Source organism: Cyclopterus lumpus, chromosome 1 (assembly GCF_009769545.1).
Source record: "Cyclopterus lumpus isolate fCycLum1 chromosome 1, fCycLum1.pri, whole genome shotgun sequence".
Classification (NCBI taxonomy): Eukaryota; Metazoa; Chordata; class Actinopteri; order Perciformes; family Cyclopteridae; genus Cyclopterus; species Cyclopterus lumpus.
In genome coordinates this window covers 19,774,727-19,793,720 of record NC_046966.1, presented here as the reverse complement: position 1 = coordinate 19,793,720, position 18,994 = coordinate 19,774,727, and the positions used below count along the sequence as shown (strand labels likewise).

General features: G+C 41.5%; 3 protein-coding genes across 3 annotated transcripts in view; all 3 read right to left on the bottom strand.

The window, feature by feature from the left end:
- Nucleotides 1–759: 759 nt before the first annotated feature.
- Nucleotides 760–14,298, bottom strand: cpe (carboxypeptidase E). Its single transcript, XM_034531454.1, has 9 exons — nt 13,888–14,298; nt 5,805–6,001; nt 5,433–5,600; nt 4,823–4,940; nt 4,276–4,458; nt 3,156–3,295; nt 2,549–2,648; nt 2,157–2,275; nt 760–1,924 (listed from the first exon to the last, which is right to left on the bottom strand). Exons 1-9 carry the CDS (start codon nt 14,126–14,128, stop codon nt 1,826–1,828), a joined length of 1,365 nt encoding a protein of 454 aa, XP_034387345.1. The 5' UTR covers nt 14,129–14,298; the 3' UTR covers nt 760–1,825.
- Nucleotides 8,419–18,994, bottom strand: part of klhl2 (kelch-like family member 2) — a 24,337-nt gene continuing 13,761 nt past the window's right edge. Inside the window, exon 14 of the mRNA XM_034531442.1 lies at nt 8,419–8,436. The gene's annotated coding sequence lies outside the window, so the exon portion shown is untranslated. The remainder of the gene's footprint in view (nt 8,437–18,994) is intronic.
- Nucleotides 16,300–18,994, bottom strand: part of msmo1 (methylsterol monooxygenase 1) — a 4,246-nt gene continuing 1,551 nt past the window's right edge. Inside the window, exons 3-6 of the mRNA XM_034531465.1 lie at nt 18,796–18,944; nt 18,198–18,324; nt 17,848–18,002; nt 16,300–17,013 (exon numbers count right to left, since the gene is read on the bottom strand). Of these exons, the coding sequence (XP_034387356.1) occupies nt 16,824–17,013; nt 17,848–18,002; nt 18,198–18,324; nt 18,796–18,944 (621 nt within the window). The 3' untranslated portion in view covers nt 16,300–16,823. The remainder of the gene's footprint in view (nt 17,014–17,847; nt 18,003–18,197; nt 18,325–18,795; nt 18,945–18,994) is intronic.

Genomic DNA, 18,994 nt, shown 5'->3' with positions numbered 1-18,994 from the left:
AATCAATATCAGGTAATAAACACAAAAAGAGGAAATAGTACAAAACCCTCCATACCGGTAATTCACAATTGAAACTTTCTGAGGGCCTTTTTCATATTAATGTTCTGTTTTATTTAATTATGTACTACAATCTATTACTTTATGAATACAGACACACTACGTGTCATTACCTAATTATATTATAGATCATTCTGGTGTATGTTGTCATAATATTACTCTTATAGGGCTTATAATCCCACCGCTATGTAACTTCCTTTGAGACAGCAGTACACTCTAGTACCACACAGTTCCTGGGTACTGCATGTGGACTGTTTGCCTGTACAGTTTATTTTAATTACTCTTGTACTATACTTTTATTTATATTATTATCTTATTCTATATACTTTTAATTTGTTTTTGTTTTACTTTGTTCTGCTTGTCTGTGCTCATGTATGCCCCTGTGCTGCTGAAAAAAACTGAATTTCTCCACTGGAGATGAATAAATGCTTATCTTAACTTAATGAGGGTCTTTTTGTAAGGGAATATATTTTAAATGCAAAAAAGCACTCAAATTTCAATTATACACATTTTTTCTCAAATTCACATTTATTTAGGTCGTATATAAAGACATTTCGCAAATACTAAGGAGAAAAAATAAGTGTACATAGAGTTTTAAAGGACTAACAGTCTCAAACCAAAACCCATTCAGGCTTATTAATGCGTGACACCAACTAACATGGAGGAGACTGAGCATGAGCTCAAACAAAGACCAGACAGCAGTTTGACAACATTAAGAGGGGAGTTTTATTGATCAGTTCATTTATAACGGTTTCTATAGATATACATTCAATAATCTTTCCGGAGTCTCAAACCAGTTGCACTGCATCCACACAGCCATCTAAACTGAGTTAATGTATCCTTGAAAAAACAACTTGTACTTGTACTACAGTTCCTTATGTAGCTCACCACAGTGTTGTGTGTGGAGTGCACATACAGTACGAGGGACTGGCTTTGGTAGACAGAGGTGGACAGATTTATAGGTGTAATGGCCTCGTTTTCTTTGATTTCTTTTTTCGTTACAAAAACCACATATTTCTTGCTATACCTATAGTTCATAAATACAGTATATATTATAACCATTCATCTTGTGCTAAAATCAAAGCTGTGCTGCAGTCAGTTAAAAAAAAAATCTGCACATCAATAACATACGGTGAAATGGGCTCGCCTGTATAGATTGTTTACAATATATCATGTTTACAGTGATGTTACTGTCTGATGTGCTCAAAACTATAACGCTGTATTTTTCTTTTTTTCTTTTTTTACAGAGACAGAAAACAGATTAAGTTTGTGCAAGTTTACAGTTGCCGAAAGTGTGTGTGTTTTTGGTGTTGTACTAAAGCCTGGAGAAACAGAGACGTTTAAAACAGGAAACAATTATGAATTACTTTGGACAGAGCCAAGTGATAATGATGTAAACGGCTCTTTAACATACATAATTACTCAGTCACTCATTGGTTATATAGATGGGTGCCATGGTTACCAAATCACATGTACGATAAAGAACACAATACCACAGAAATCAACACCGATCTCACTGCCATCAAACTACCTGCAAATTCCTTCTCCGTCCGTTAGTGTATGTTTCTGTGTCTGCGGGATATTTAAACAATCTACAGGAGTATGAGGCAAACCATTACATTAATAAACAGTAATGATCCATTAAAATAATGATCGAAATAGAACAAAACAAATAAAAGAGACAAAATATTCTGTGGGCGGTCACACAGAATGATAAATTATATTACATCGATGTGCGGACGATCCGATCATCAGCTGGACAAACGCTTTAGAAGTTCAGTGTCTCTGACATCATCTTCCACCAGTCCATCAGCTCCTCCCGCTCCTCCTCCTTCCTCTCCATCAGAGACTCCAACTCGAAGTCCACCTGAGACGGAGAGACAGCGACATGAAGACAGATGAAAAGCGTGAGAAGTAAACGATGGAGTTCAGTTAACAGGGTTCTTCTTAAGTTTAAAATACTCTACACTGGAGGATTTGATGTAAGGATGGCGCTAAAACTCTCAGGTCCTCTGCAAGCTACTCTTTTGGAAATATGAATTGAGCACACAGGGAATTAGAGGCAGATTTCGACTGGTTACTTGGTCTGTGAGTCTTACTCTGGTTGCAGGGCTGTAGGAAACAGCCACCTTCTTGATGACAGTCAGGTATCCTGGGGCAGAGGCCCCCACTTTGTAGTTTCCTGGAGCCAGGAGGCGCCAGTAGTCTCCATCTTTGGCTACAAAACACAGATTTGACCATTAATACATGTATGCAAATAACAAACCCAATGCCCATGGATCCTCTCAACACAGAGTGTGTTGAGCGCCTGTTACTATCACTGTCACATGGCAGGTGCAAATACAAATCAGCTGCTGAAAAAAGTGATGCAGTACCGACTTTGTCCACCAGATGGCATCACAACACCTTACCATTACATTACTCACATCACAACTCTTGTGGATGGGCTACGATTGTCAGAATTGTGTGAATTTGCATCAGATGCTGATACCTGTGGTCATGTCATGTTCAATGCCCTCCACGGAGACGGAGGCATTGAAAATGGGGTTTCCCTGGAGGTCGCGCACAAAGCCCTTTACGCCACGGTGAACCTGCACACACCAACAAAGAGGCATCCTCAAGGTTCGGTTCAAGGAGGGAGGCAATGGTGCTTTTTTGGAAAATACACGATGAAACATTGACATCTTGGACGCTTTACGTGACCGTAAGCATTCCCGGACCCTGGAAATAAAATGCACAAACTGTCTCGTACAGAAAAACAACAACAACAACAACTACAACCAATGTTGTGCTTGCGAAGGTGGAAGTATAGTGTTGTGTTGTCAAACCACAACAAATCCTCTGGTCTGACTTTCCGAAACAGCGGTTTATGTCGCATCGCCTACTGAAGGTCAACATGAGTTTCTTTTTACTATGAAGACTTCTCGGCCATAACTTATCACACACATTCTAATTCACCCCGTGTATTAAAACCATTAACATCGGTAATTTAGACCATATAGAGATTTATTAACAACAGAGTTCAAACTACACCCAATTCATCAGTCAAACCGGACATATTTAGGACATATTCCTTCCGTCCCGGTGGCGCTGCATACCTGCTCGATGTAGTTGACCAGTGAGTTGCGGTTCTGCTCCCAGTAGGTCTTGAGCGAGTCCTCATTGGGGAACTTGTCGCAGCTGAGCTCCAGCGTGATCTCGAAACAGTTGCTGCTGAGGTAGTTGAAATCCTGCATGCCTGTAACGGGTGGGTACAAAAGAAAAACAGGGAGAACGAGAGCAATACTGATATTAATGACACAAAGTGGCAGGAAGTAGAGAAGTAGCATATGACAGATGAAACGTCCAGATTTAAAAAAAAAATGGTGATGGAATGAAAACTCAGTAAGTGATGTTTTGCTGATCTGGTCAAATATCTAGTTAATTAAGGGCTCTGATCAAATGTCTTGTTATTTAAGGGTTCCTGTCAAATATCTCGTTATATAAGGGTGCTGGGCAAATATCTTATTATTTAAGGGTTCTGGAGAAATTTCGTTATTTAAGGGGTCCAGTCAAATATCTCATTATATAAGGGTTCATGGCAAATATCTTGTTATTTAAGGGTTTTGGGCAAATATCTCGTTATTTAAGGGTTCCAGTCAAATATCTCAGAAGACAGGTATAATGGGATATATATATATAATTGAAAAGTCTTTAAGAAGACACGTTAGCTACACATTTTGTTAAAGAACCTGGTCAATCCAACGCATCGACAGCTCATTTTAGCTTATGTACACAGATATTATCTGTGTACATAAGCCTGGATGAGAAGAAAGATTTTGCAGAACAGAAATGTGAATATGATATGTTTGGAGTCATTTGGAAAGAGTTTCTATTGCTTGACTTTTACACTAGAGAACACTGACAACTTTACTTTTCAACTGTAAAGTATCACCATGAATTAATAATCTTTAATAAAAATCTGAAATGTTGACGTGTAAAAAACAAAACAAAAAAAAGTCAACTGAGAGGCATTTTCTGCCCTTCTTAGATAGAGTGCAGTCGAGCGTCATCGGGGGTTTCCCAGGACAGATTCAAACGGAGGGTGTTGTGACCGGAGCACCACACATTGTTCCATATATCGTACATACGGTAACTCTCAAATGTCAATACCAACCCATTTGTTTTGAACCTTTCAGGTCTTTACATCACACACGTGCGGGGCTTGCTGGGTCTTACCTCCTGGCACGCTGTACCACGCCCCTCCGTTGGTGATGCCGTCTTTGAAGCTGGAGTCGTCGTCGTTCTTACGGCAGGGGGGTCGGTTCGGGTCGGACATGACTGGGTTGTACATGGAGTAGGCCCTCGCCAGAGACTTGAACATCACATCATCTGGACTGGAGCTATACTCATGGGTAGAGCCTTAGAGGAGCGACGGGAGGGAACGAGCAAGTGCACGACGTTTAGACAGCAGATGTGACAAAGTATTAATTCACTGAACATCTGCAACGCATGAAACAAGTTTGTTTACGTTGAGTAATAACGTGGAGGAAGCCGTCGAAGGAAACGTCTCCCATCTGATTTAAATCAGTGTTACGACATTCCGAGGAGAAACTAATAAAATGTTTGTTCATTCATTTATGGTATAAATATTTGTCTCATTTAATGAGTGGAAACATTCTCGTATGGCGGCAAGGGAACATTTTATACACAGTTTAACAACCCAACAGAAGAAAAAAACAAGGCTTTGTTTGGAGAGTGCGTGTCCACACATGTGTTGATGTACCAGTGCGGGTCTCATCATACGGGTAGTTGGCCACCACGTCTCCTCCATGCAGGTTAGCTGAGAGGACGAAGGGGATGTCCATGATCCAGTGGATCACCGCCTTGGTCTCCGGAGCCAGCTGCAAAGGCCAAAAACACATACATTACTTGAAAATACATACTGCACCATCAGGCAATAGAAAGAGGCATTTGTGTACCAACCAACACATACACCAGGTTTCTTATAAAGTAAAGGAGAAGTCTGGGGATAGTCTCTATGTTTCTTATTGATCCTACTGATGAGTAAAGCCTGTTTAGAGCTCCATTGTTGCCAAAAAAACTATTGAAACGCATCACACTGTTGCACTTGGGGACATGTTTCTTCATTTAGATGAGCATGGACTGTGTAGTTTACTTTAAACCTGCAATAAGTGATTCTATTTGGCCACTTAGGGGCAGCAGAAAGAAAGTAAATCGCACATACACCATCCTGCTGACTCACTCCACACTTAGAAATAGTCCCTGAAGGAAATGCACAAGTTACTCCTGTTTGAGTAAAGTTTGGCATTTGTTGGCAATAAGAAACAACACCAGTCTTAATTGTCCTTTAATTCTTTACAGTACGAGCGTACCTTGGTGTTTTCGTCCACTGCCTTCTTCATGTTCTGCAGCAGGTGGTTGTTGGCTCCGCCCTCCCGCTCGTTGATATAGATGATGCGGTCCAGATCGGGGAAGTTGCGGTTCAGATCCACCCCCTGTGCGTTACTGCGGCCGACGAACCAGTCCTTGATCTCTCCCGGCTGATGATGTTCAAACACACACGAGAGTGAAGGGAAGCGAGACCGTGACCGGACGTTTCATAATTGCTATTCTTACTGTGTTTGTGTGATTTAAAAGCCAAGAGCTGTGGTTGCTAAGTGGATGATTATTGTCTCGTAAACTTAACATGTCAGGTGGTAAATCCCTCGGATCGTGTTTTGTGTATGCGTGTCTGTCATCATCACCTGTGAAGCGGCCTTCTCGAAGCCGTCTGGGTTCATGGAGGGCATGAAGTGGATGCGGGTGGTGTGCACGAGGTCGATGATGGTCTCGTTGCCTTGCTGGTACTGGTTGCACATGTACTGGGCCAGATAGATGAGCAGCTCCCGGCCCACAGCCTCGTTGCCGTGCATGTTGGCGATGTACTTAAACTCAGGCTCACCTGCAGGAAAGAGACACAGGCGGAGCTTTAATTCGACATTAAACGCTCCACCTTTTCATCTGCTCGGGCGTCTTCACAGCGGGGACATTTTACCCCAAAAAAAGGAGGATTTTTCACCAGGTTGACAATGAGCCCATCTTTTACCGGCCTGGAAACCAATCACATTTCACACAACTGGGGCCACGTAATCACAAAGATAAATGTCAACAACGCCTTTGTGAGAAGAAGCGTTTAATCAGTAGTCATGGAAACATGCATGTATCTCTTTGGGTCCGAGAGAGAAGGTCACCGATGAAGCGTTGTAATTTGTTCAGGACACACGCACACCATTAGACTAACACACTTTCTCCTCACTCTCCAGCAGCGACAAACACCACATGACTCATCAGCGAAGAGGCTAAACACAATTGAACTTTGCAGTCCAGAACTCCATTTGGACCCTAATGACCGAGACACGGGGGGCTTATTGAGTCACGCTGCCACATTTGTTCTGCCTGAATCGCTGGAGTGACAGGTCTGGGGTCAGATTCGATAACATCACAGAGAGTTTGACTTCAGGACACGCCGTTACAAAGTGAGGGTGTTCTGCAATATGTAAAGCTCCTGCTGTGTGTAGCTTGTAATCCCCGAGTCACATGTGAAATATTATATTTCAGCACTGAAATATTTGCAGGATTTTAAATGATTGTAAAGGGCATAGTGTCCTTTATTTCCAAGTAAAAGGGCAAATGCGATATAAAACCGGGAAAAGCTGAAAATATTCACATTTGAAAACAGGGAGTTTGGCGTATCATAATTGTTGTTGATTAATCAATTTATCAACCTCACACCACTCTGCTGATGCTGTCTGAATGTCCCTTTATTAAAGTGAAGCCACGTCAGTGTACGGGCATAAAAACATGACTACTGCTTTCCCTTTGCGTGCCTTGTTCACTTTCACTTTCATCACAGGAGACATTGGCTTTATATTGGAGAGATATGTATATCAGCATCCTGTGATATAAATATAATATTTAATATAGAAGCTGTGTTTTAATGACCGTCTGTTTAAGATGCTAATTAGCTGCTCCTAGTCTTCTGTGGGTCTCTTCATACATGCAAATATTAACACATACATAAGAGTTATTTAAAGACCTTTAACAGAAAGACAAAGCGCACAACATTGTATGAGCTAAATATTTTGTTCAGATCAGTTACGAGTTATGAAACGCAGCTGAAGAACGGCAGATGGTGAAGGGTGTGTGTGTGTGTGTGTGTGTGTGTGTGTGTGTTTGTGTGTGTGTGTGTGTGTGTGTTTGAAGCCAAATTGCAGCAGGGCTATGTTTTTATTGAGGGGCTTTTGTGTGTGTGTGTGTGTGTGTATTTTATTGGTTTTTTTTAACCTCTATTCTGATTTGGCCAATTATTAGGGATTCTATTTCTCCTATTTCAAAACTTTTCACGTCATTAAATTTAATTTGTTTGCCTGTAAAAAAAATAATGCTTTCAAGATGCAAGTGTACATGTGTGTCAATATTGAAACCGTTGCATCTTTTTGACCCACTTCAGCGTATTTCTTTGAGTGTTTGATGTGGCTGCACACACACACACACACACACACACACACACACACACACACACACACACACACACCTCCCAGCACACATCTGGTCGTCAGGTTATTTTTAAACCTCTCGAATCTCGTTCCTCTCGGAGTTGCTACTAATGATCACAAGACTAACGATTAACTCTTTGCGTTCCGACGCCGGTGAATGTTTTATACAGGCTTCGGAGGCCTGACAGAGCTGTCGCATACATGCACTCGCACATTCATACACACGCACGCACACTTTGAAGTCAAAAGGAGTTACTATGATTTCAACTAGCAATTAATTGCTTCATTGTTTAGTCCATAAAATATCCGAGAACTGTGAAAACCCACCACAGTTTTCACAGAGATGATGTCTTGTTTTGTCAAAACAAAGCAGTTGCTTATTAATATTTGCCACTCGACTAATGAACTTCTTAATTGTTTCCGCTCTAGTAGCCAATAGCAGGTGTGTGTTAGGTTTGCTTGAAGGATAACTTGAAGGCGGACACATTTCACTTGTGAAAACCAATGAGTGAGATGATCTTAACTGATTATTTGGGCTCTCAACAGGTGGATGTAACACATCTGAGGCCAACTAAAACCCACGGCATCATATTACGCTTTGTCACAAATTGTCAGAAGAGTGTGGCAGGTGATCAATACAGTCTCCGAAGTGAGCACGTACTAATGGCTGCTGCAACCTCATTCGGGAAGCACCGCATGAGAGTGCTCTCATCGTCGTGGCAACCCTGACACGGGCAGGTGCTTAGGGAGACAAATGAACTGGGAGGTTGAGTAAACACACTCGCACCCGTGTTTACACACACACACACACACACACACACACACACACACACACACACACCTATATATATATATATATATATATATATATATATATATTTATATATAAGTGTGTGTAAACACGAGTTTATATATATATATAATAGCAATGTGTTCACTCTGAATGACTGCCACATACAGAGAGAAGGGAAAGCACCACACATGTGAAATAAAAAAATAGAAAAATGCAAAAATGTTTGAATGTATGATAAATTATACATGTACGGAGAACATGCCGAGCTAGCCGCCACTTAAACTCAACCACATTCCTCTCTGTATTTTATTTTCTACAACAAAATACAACAAACAGCTGCTGTGTTGTCCACTCTTAATGGAGTGGTTTATATGCACAAGGCTCCAGCTATAAACTACTGGTGTAAAGATAATGAACATCTCTTAGCCAACAGATAAAACATTGATCTTTTTGTTAGCCTTCAACGACAACATATCCACTGAGTCTCCACCACTGGCACAACGTCAAAGCTTAATTGGGGCTGAAGGTGCTGATTGTTAATAAATTAGCTCCTGTTATTTGTGTGTTCAAATGTGTGAGAAAAAGCTTAGAAAATGGAAAACCCCATTTCGGCTTTCTGAGAAAGATAAATATAAGAAACACTCAACGAAAGCCAGTTGCAGGATAGCAAATAGTGATGAAAATTGAGAGAATAAAAGGAATGGTGGCAAGAGAAAGAAAATGAAAATATGCACAGGAAAAAGCGAAAAGCAGAAAGGAGGCTTCGGCGGCGGAAGAAGCGACAAGAAGAAGAAGAAGGAGGAGAAGAAGAAGAAGAAGAAGAAGAAGAAGGTAGTGAGAGCAGAGAGGAGGCAGCGAGGAGGATGTCGGTGTCTGATGTATAATAAATTACCTCTGACTGGTGCATTGGCCTTTCTCTCTTCTACAGCCCTCTTCTTCTCCCTTCTCCCATCCTTACATTCCCGTTTTCTCAATTATCATTCTTTTCTGTCTTCTTTTTTTTTATCTCTGTTTTTCATCCGCTTGTCCTTCCTTTCAGCTGTTTTTTGTTATCTTTGCTTGAGGACGTTTCTCAAACAATATACTGGGTTTATATTCTATTATCCTCCATTGAAATGTGCACTATTAAATCCATGTCTGCCATGTGTTTCACTTCATATTCAATATGATATGACCATATCCTGGAGCGTGTCAGACTTTGACTCTGGGGATTACATCCTTCCTCTGTCGTCTAATAAAACACTCCACAGGAGGTGGTCCACACAGCATATTGGATGAAGCAGTGCCTCATAATGACATGTTTTTTTTCTCAACTTCAGACAAAGCCAAACCCATTACAAAATAACAAAATAGAGTTTCTCCTCAAACTAGAAGCCTTCTAAATAGTTCCAGACATGAGAAACAAAAGAGTTTTGCAAGAGTCCCTTTTCAATGGAGAGAAATCTCTCTTTTTAGCTCTTGTGCACTCAAACATGACCCAGTTGCAAGAAGTAAACACCTCCTTCTAATGAGAAAACATGTGTCCCATGTTCAGTGGTGAAGGAGGTATTCAGATCCTGTACCTTACTACTAAAGTAGCAATGTCACTGTATAAAACTATTCCTGCACTCAATATGCTGCATTCAAAATCGTACTAAAGTCAAGGTCCATTATTACTGTAACATGTATATTGATGATATTTGTTATACATGTGTTCACTTGTATTTTGTATTACTATGCATAGTGTTGGGTATAGTTTAATCTCTCTCTCTCTCTCTCTCTCTCTCTCTCTCTCTCTCTCTCTCTATATATATATATATATATATATATATATATATATATATATATATATATATTTGTAAAGTAATTAAAAGTGCAAGATTTCCTTTTGAAATGTGGTATAAAGTAAAATATAACAGAAATATTTGTTTGTGGTCGTCTACATTTTTCTGCGCAGCACCTGTGTTTGTCATATCTCGCCCTGTTCCCCATTCAAATTTCTTTTATTTTGGTCATTTCAGTATTTTCTGTTTTATTTTCTGTTAATCACCTCTAGTCTCATTTCAGGTCACTTTTTCCGCCACTGTAATTGTCTCCCTGATTGAATCCACCTGTGTCTGATCCAGGTGGCATTCTCCTGTTCTGCCCAGTTAGGCCAATGTAGAAGTGTCATACAACGTGCATCCTCTCTACCGACCAGCAGGGGGCGACTCCTCCGGTTGCATAAAGAAGCCAGATTGTCGAGATGTATATGAGAAAACGACTCTCCACTTGAACCATTCCCTCAGTAAACACTGTAAACATGAGTTCATGTTCCCAATCGCGACTTTCAAGTCTTTGTCGACACCGCATGAAGTTCATTTTGTAAATGATGGTCTAATTTAGCGTTAAATAGACCATAAAGCGGAGTATGCTTTATGGCGGGCTTACTGTGATTGACAGGCCGCCGAGCCGTATACGCCATCTCAAAGTCACTCCTCTACATTACAAAATATGTTTACTTCTGTATACGGTTTCAATAAAACAACATGGGGACGGCCGTAATCCAAGATGGCGCACGGCGGTCCACAAACCAATGAACCAATGGGTGAGGTCACAATGACTACGTCCACTTCTTATCTGCAGTCTACGGTCTAATCACCTACACTCCCCAGTGTATTTAAACCCTGTGCTCCCATGTCTCTAGGCTAGTTCGTCTTCGTCCTTTGTGTCAAGCGTTCCAGCAATTTCCTGGTGTTCATGTTGCGGGTTTTCCAGGCTGTTTTTACTCCGAATGTCTGCCTGTTGCGACTGCCTTTCATCTATAAGTGAAGACGTTTTTACCTACACCTCATCCTGTTGTTGGGTCATGCGTTTGAGTCCTGTTTTTCCTTTGCTTCCACGAGGCGTTACAGGTATTGGGTCCACGGCTCGCAGCTAGCGAACTTACTTCAAACGTTAATATAATTTAAACGAGTGCGTTGTATAAAAATGTTGTTGGCACTTTCTCAGCACCTTGGTTTGAGTGTGCAGTACCACTTTAAGAACAGTAGGCCTACTTTAGGTACCTTGGGTTACTTCCCACCATCACCCATGTTCCTAAGCTGCATGCAGCTGTACATTAATATGTAACCATTGTTTCTACACTCTTGGCTATAGATACTTCCTGTGCCGCAGTGTGTGACAGATGGCTGCTTGCTGACAGAGATCAGGACCGGCATCCTCCGGAGCCGGCCAGCCAGCCAACCACGAGCTGCCAGTCAGCTCAGTGCACTAAGCCGATCTGTTGCCCCGGCAACTGCTATTTCGGCTCCGCCTCACACATTACGGGCTCAGATAAAATATTGGTAGGGCACCTTAAAGGGGAAGCTTTGAAATATTTCCGATCTCAGCCGAGTTTATCTTTTCTCCATGACTCTGAAACCGTCATGTTTTTCTTCCTTCACTTCTCCTCTGGCCTGTCAGTCTCTGGAGCTCCTCTGTTTCATCCCCCTCCTTCTTGCTCTGGATGTTTTGCTCAGGGGCAGAGGAGAGGAGAGGAGAGGAGAGGAGAGGAGAGGAGAGAAGAGAAGGAGGGGAAGCTGACTCTGTTGGTGAAGCCACATGCAGCTTGGAAACTCATCTGGTAGTAATAAGGTCTCCACAGCGCTACTGTGACTCATGCTTGCACACACCCACCAGACTATTATGGGATTATTCATATGGTCATTAGACTCTGTGACCAGGCAAGCAGCTAAACACACACAGAACCTGTGGTGCCCCGTTAGGACCACAATTACAGCCAGAGAAGGAAATACACCTTTACACACATATGAGGTATATAGTTGAAACCTCATAAACTAGACCGTAAAACATACATACTGTATACTGTAATTACAGACAACGTTGCTCTGTTTTCAGGATTACTAAATACGTCACTTTCTGCTGTATGTAAGTCAAATCTCCTGTTTCGAGAGTTGGACAGGAAGCATTGACCCGTACCCAGACGTTCATTAAAGTTAAATGTACGACAGGCTAATCCTTTCACGTTGCACTATTGCTCTCGATGCCAACACAGTCAGGACTGTACCTTTTTTTAACACTTACAGCACACATTTTTCCGGGTGGTGCACTGAATACTTTTGTTTGTTTCATGATTATGGGGTGAAAATGGTCCATTTCTTTTGGTTTATTAAATTGGTATATATTTATAAAATGTAATATGCCAGGTTTTGTGAGGGTTTGAACGATAAAGGCCTCGACTTCTCTCCCTCATCGACCCTGGGGTTTGTCACGGTCTAATAACCTTTAACAAGATGGGTGTCCAACCAATGTCAGTTTCTGACATTAAGAAATTATAATCTAAAAAGCTACAACAGCTTTATGGTGTGATTTAATTCCAGTCCGACATAAAACACACGTAAAGTGAAAGGAACATCCAGAGAATGTGTCTCTCATTGTTTGTCTCCATCACACAAACAGCTTGAGTCTGAATCTCAGATACAACCGGCTTCCTTTCAACAGGGAAACCAGTTGTTCATATTGTTCAGATTTTTTCAGATATGTTTCCTACCCCTACTATAACCATTGTATGCTATTTAAGAAATGTACCTTTAAGTGATCATGCATGGAAATACTCTATATGTGGATTTTTCCTCTATTCAGGCGTGACCGTATGAAAAGAAGAAGGTGCGTTGCATCTCAAACAGCCTATGGTGGTTTGCAGTTCCTGTAGCTGGTGTGTAAACCGCCCTTCAAACCAAGAAGTCTCACATTTGCTCACTTCTTGTGCTCTATGGTTTCATCCAGCCAGCTGTCCAGCCATACGAAGGAGTGTGATGGAGATGATGGAAAGTTGTGACCTAACCCGCTCTACTGAGGAACATAATGTCTGATCAAGACGTCATTTAATATTCAGTCAAAGGCCTCCTCCTTTGAAGGCTGTGCATGAACTATTTTCTCTCATATGTTGCAGCCATCACTGCTAATACATCCGCTATTGATTGGAAGGGGTGATCATTCCAAACGCACCCCAAGGAGCCGCGGCCACATCCACACCGCGTTCAGGGTGTTTTTGTTTTTTTCCCTTCTTCAACATCACGACTCGGGATACGCGCACAACAAGATCTTTATCACCCAGCAAAATGGCGGCTTTACGTGGCTGATCCCCACAATCTATCATCTAGCTTCCTCTGAAGTGATGCAGCAGCAGCCCCCCCCCCCCCCACCCCTCCACCCACCCCGTGCGCACACCTGCGCTCCTCCTGCACTGTCCTCCGGTCAGTGAAGCCACCCGTCAGTCACCACGGGTCGTTCCCTGAACAAACCCTCACATGCAAAAACAAGCGCATCAGCAGGCGGCCGTATGCGCAATAGTGCGTGATGTGTTTGTGTTATCACGACGTGAGGTGATGGGTTCCTACAATGAAGGAGAGGGAGAGGCAGTGGGGAGGGAGGTGGTGGAGGGAGAGAGGGGGGGGGGGGGGGGGGGCACATTCACCGCATTATGAAGCAGACTTTCTTTTTTCTTTTTTCTTTTTTTTTTGTATGCGTAAAACTGACCAGGCTCGTGTGTCCCGGGGTTGTCGGACATCTCCAGCACCAGCAGCTCGCGGCCCTCAAAGCTCTCCCCGATGGTGTAGATGCGGCTGATGGTCGGACACTGCAGCCACACCGACACCAGCGCCTTCCTCAGCTCCTCGTAGCGGTGGTACTCGAAGGAGATCTCCCCCTCGGTGCCGGCTGCGCTGACCAGGGCGACCACTGCGGCCCCGAATAAAAGTACCGACGTGAACTGCTTCATTTCGACGCGTCCTCTTTTCCGCTAAGCCCCGTCCGTGTCCCTGCCCGCGGCTCGATAGCAAGTCTGATCTGTGTGCTGCAGCCTCGCTGTAGGCTATAAATATATCTCACTCTGGTGCTGCTGCTGCTGCCTCTCTCCCTCTCTCCGTCTGTGATGCGCTGCGCTACCTGAGCGCAGACTCCCTCCACAGTCAAGGAGGACGGAACATTGACACATCCGGTCACACGCTTCAAAATAAAGACTTTTTCAAAGGCAACATTAAAGATACGCTCATAACTTTATTTATCCCGAGGGAACTTGTTGAAAAGTAGAAAAGAGTGTAAATGTGAAATATACCTTAAGTGTTCAATATGAATAAATAAATATATATTTTTTAACTTACGAAATAGACGAAATGTATGACCCTTAAATGTGAAATAGCCCAATTAATTGTTAACACTTCCTGCTTCTGTCACAATAGCATTTAATTCCACCACTAGTGAAACACACAATCTGCTCTGTTCATCTTGAAAAGATGACAAAGGCTGTGGGAATAATTGGCATCATGAAAAGAAAAAAAGGGGTAATTGTGGAAAACATGCAGCAAACTTTTAAAAACAGTTTAAAATAAAAACTGGTTGGAATGAAATAAATCTGACATGCAATAAGTTATATTATTGTGAAAATAAGCTGGAGGAAATAACATATAGCGATGACCTTTATAAAAACAGTTGTATTCACTATTCCATCAATATTCAATTAATGAGTTTGAACTAAAGATTTTCAGTTTTCAATCAATCAGGTATTTAAGAAATCAAAAATGCTGAAGACCAGCTTGTTCCAACTTAGCACATTTTAAGGTGTATTGCTTATTTTTGTTTTGTATTATTGATCTCTGTGTTTTAAGAACATAAATACCTTTAATTTGGACTGTTGGTCAGACAAAGCAAGCAATGTGAAGATGTCACCTTGGGCACAGGGATAGTGTGATGGTGGTTTTCACAATTGTTTTATTTCTCATGCATCACATAGTATAATGCAAGTCATTTTCAGTTGAAATCCTCTTGTAATCCCAAAGAGTTGTTATTTGGAGTATTTATATTAAAGACCCCCAAAGTAAATACATCTCGAGAAAAAAATAAATCTCAAAAATCGATTCTGCTGCTGGAAAACAAAGCATGCAACCTTGTTACTATTATATAACAAACTCATTCATTTGACTGATTTATTAAAAAAATGTGTTTCAGAGTGTGTGGGACTCATTATTAACTTGTGTTTGGCACGAAACATGAATGTGTATGAAACTGTCTCACTTCCGGTTTGGTAGCTGCTGCTGCCAGCTGACTTGACGCGGCAGTAGGGGCGTGTCCACGGTGCAGCAGAGAGGAGAAGAAGGGAACCGACAGTATCGCCCACCTCCTCCATCATCCCACACTTGTCTACAAGAGAGTAGCAGAGAAGATGCAGATCTGTGATGTTAATCACAGACATGTCTGAGCTTAGGCAGTTACTGAGTCCTGTGTAGAAATGTGTTAATAATTAACAATATCTTGTTAAGAGGAGACGCTACAGGTGAATATGGAAACATATATAGAGAGATATCATGAAACTCCCCCAGTTCATTAAGGCAATTGTATTTGTAACTACAGTTTCTTTGAAAATGTGTGTGTTAAATACTCAATTGAGGAATTATCTTATCAAATATGTTTTAAGTTGCATAGATTTCCAGTACAGAAATCTGAATATTGTATAAAGAAAGGTTACAAAATATTGTTTCATGTTGTTGATATATTAGTCAAAGGTTTTAACAGAGAGAATGTGGGATATCTCTTTGTACCACTCCATAAATCCCAAAATACTGTCATAAAACAATATCAATGTTTTCAGTAATACAATGATCTATGAACAAACACCCTCTGTGGAAAGTTTGGTCTATGTAAGTGTTACTGAAGTGGATATTTCTGAGTCAAATTATTATTATTTTTAAAAGCTCTATACATTTTGAAAGACACTACAGGTGAAATGTGTATTTTGTATGTTTTCTTTCAACTATACGAAAGAAAACATACAAACATAAACTCTGTATGCGATCTAAAAAGCATGACGTGTCTTTTCAGATCAAATTCAAAACACAACCAAAGTAGTTTACATTATTATGATAAAAAAACAGAAAACCAAAACATATTCAAGGCTTCTTTTTGTAAAAAATCATGACAGCATTTATTCATTTTGTACAGTTTTAAAACAAAACAAGCTGGAAGAACCTGGAAGTCTCTCAGAGTCAATCCCTTTTCATCAAAATGTTGTAACGCCAGGTTACTCTCCGACTCAGTTTATTTCAAGAGGAAGCGCTAAAGTGCTCACACATTCTGCGGTACACGCAAGTATTTCGCAAGAAAGTCATGTGGTCCAAACTTCTTCATACAATGACCAAGCAGAGTGACAAATCAAAATGAGGATGTTGATGTTTTTTTTATTCAGCTGGCAGCTGTCGACAGAAGCAGACAGCAAATACTAAGGCACAGAAGACACACTGAAGTCAACACGCAGTCCGATTCAGAATCAGTACACTTTTAGTGTGTGTGTGTGTGTGTGTGTGTGTGTGTGTGTGTGGAAAAGCAGCTGTGTGTGTGTGTGTGTGTGTGTGTGTGTGTGTGTGTCCTAGTCGCTGCTCCTGACAAAACAAGCCAGTGTAAGAACAGAGGCCCAGCGGGGTCTACTGCTCCTTCTTGTCTCCCTGTTTCTGCATGTACGTGTTGTACTGGTTGTCCGTCTTCAGCAGCTTGTCCCACCACGTGAAGGTGGAGGCGTAGTTGCCGACGAAGTTCATGTGGTGGAAGTCGTGGAAGCGCGTGCCGCCGTAGAACGGGATGAGGTGGAGCGGGTTCAGAGGGATGTCATAACCACTGAGAGGAGGGGGGGGGGGGGGGGGGGGGGTCAATCAAAGAAATGTCTCAGATATTAAGAGTCAATGTTTTCGATTAAAAAAAACATTTTTTTTTTCATTGCACTGCATATATTTCCACAAACAATTATAATTGGTGACTTTGTCCTCTTTTATGTAATACTGCTGTATTGTTGGCAGTCAGATTTTTGTCACAAGCATTGTTTTATTTGGCCTAATTTAAATAAGGCAAACAAAGCTAAATGATTAAGATACTACAATGGTGTTGAGGCAGTTTGGAAAAATGGAGGAATTGTTTATGAAACTCTAAATCCCTTTTACTTTACCTCTCTCATTTTCTGTGATTAAATGAGCATTCTATTATATTTCAATGACGAAAATTGCCATCAAAGAAAGTGTCATTTAGAATCAGCAGGTTATTTAACATACAATAATATTTTTTTGATTTGTATTTTTTTCTAAAAGCAAGTTGTCATTTAAGAAATCAAAATCAGAGTAAAAATATAAATAAAATTCGATTTTTTAAAATTAAATTTATTGCGACTTAAAATCTAACTATCGCAAATCACAATTAGCTCAAGAAGAATAGCAACATATAAATGTGTATGGAGTTCCATGTGACCTGATAATATGATCTGGTGCCCTCTGTGGCCATCTAGTGGTCGACCTTATTATTACTGACAGATTTAAACGATGATAATCAGTGATGTAACTGCTGCTTTTCCTCCAAAACACTCCCAATACTCCTTTGAGAGTCATAGTAATAAACATTCTAACAAAGCTCTCCTGCAAAGAGGGCAGCAGAAGACAAAATCACGCTGGAAATGTGTCCTACCTGTGGACATCGATGGTCTCCAGCAGGCGGAAGGACACCCAGGCCCACAGGAAGAACACGTGGTTGCAGAAGATCATGATGCCGATGAAGAAACCAGCTCCCAGGATGAGAGTCTCAGCAGGATGAGCGTATTCTGCCTGCATGCCGAATGGAGCCTGAAGGACAGCGGAGACACTGTGATGAAGACGTCTGTGTGTGTATGTGTGTGTGTGTGTGTGTGTGTGTGTGTGTGTGTGTGTGCGCGCGTGGTCACTTTTCCACGTGGGAGGGGCTCATTAATAAGTAACTTGTCAGTAAAGAGTTTTGTGTTTGTCTTCATTTATCTTATCACATGTGTGCGTTTTACTCACGGTGAACTCGTGGTGGACTTTGTGGATGTATTTGTAGATCCTGCGGTGATGCAGCAGCCGATGGAGGAAGTAGTGCCAGGTGTCTTCGACGATGGCGCAGCCCAAGCACTGAGCGAGGACGTACGGCCTGGAGGAGAAGACGAGAAGACCCAGTTATCGCAACTCACAGATTTGACTGAAGGTCCTCAGACGAGCGGCAACATATGTAACTGTAATATGTACATTCTAGAAAAAAAAATATTTTTTATCCCACAAATTATCCTGTATGGGCAAGAAAAATAAGAGTATGAGGGCGGATCTCTGTCAATGTGCAAGCCTATTGATCCAAAGTAGGAAGTGATGCATCATTAAATCATCAAATAGAAAGGAGAGGAAATATACATGTTACCATGTAGAATAAAAGGCATTTGTGCCTTGGATTGTTTAAAAAAAAAAAAGAGTCACCCATGCAATAAGCACTTCACAAGAGTATTAATTGCTGAGTTTAAGCAGCATCCACACCCTGACATTTGCAAATGGACTTGTGGAACATTGTTCAAATATCTAGGGTGGTTTGAATATGACGCATGCGGGCGTGATTCATTGTCCTTCAACTGACCAGCGTGGCATTGAGTCCCAGTCATAAGGGATGTTGAAGAATTCAGTGAAGTAGTAAGTCCCACAGATCAACGGCAGCTGGATACAGAAGTGGTTGAACAGCAGCATCTTGAAACATGTCCACTGTTTCTCCCAGGTCTCTGGCTTGTCCTGCGCACACACACACACACACACACACACACACACACACACACACACAC

What these genes read in the sequence shown, in the direction of transcription:
- cpe (XM_034531454.1), bottom strand. Translation starts at nt 14,128, where the DNA reads ATGAAGCAGTTCACGTCGGTACTTTTATTCGGGGCCGCAGTGGTCGCC. An exon ending in CAGTGGACGAAAACACCAAG is followed by an intron (nt 4,941 to 5,432) that starts GTACGCTCGTAC and finishes TGGCCTTTGCAG; the next exon opens with CTGGCTCCGGAGACCAAGGC. An exon ending in GTATGATGAGACCCGCACTG is followed by an intron (nt 4,459 to 4,822) that starts GTACATCAACAC and finishes CGCTCCTCTAAG; the next exon opens with GCTCTACCCATGAGTATAGC.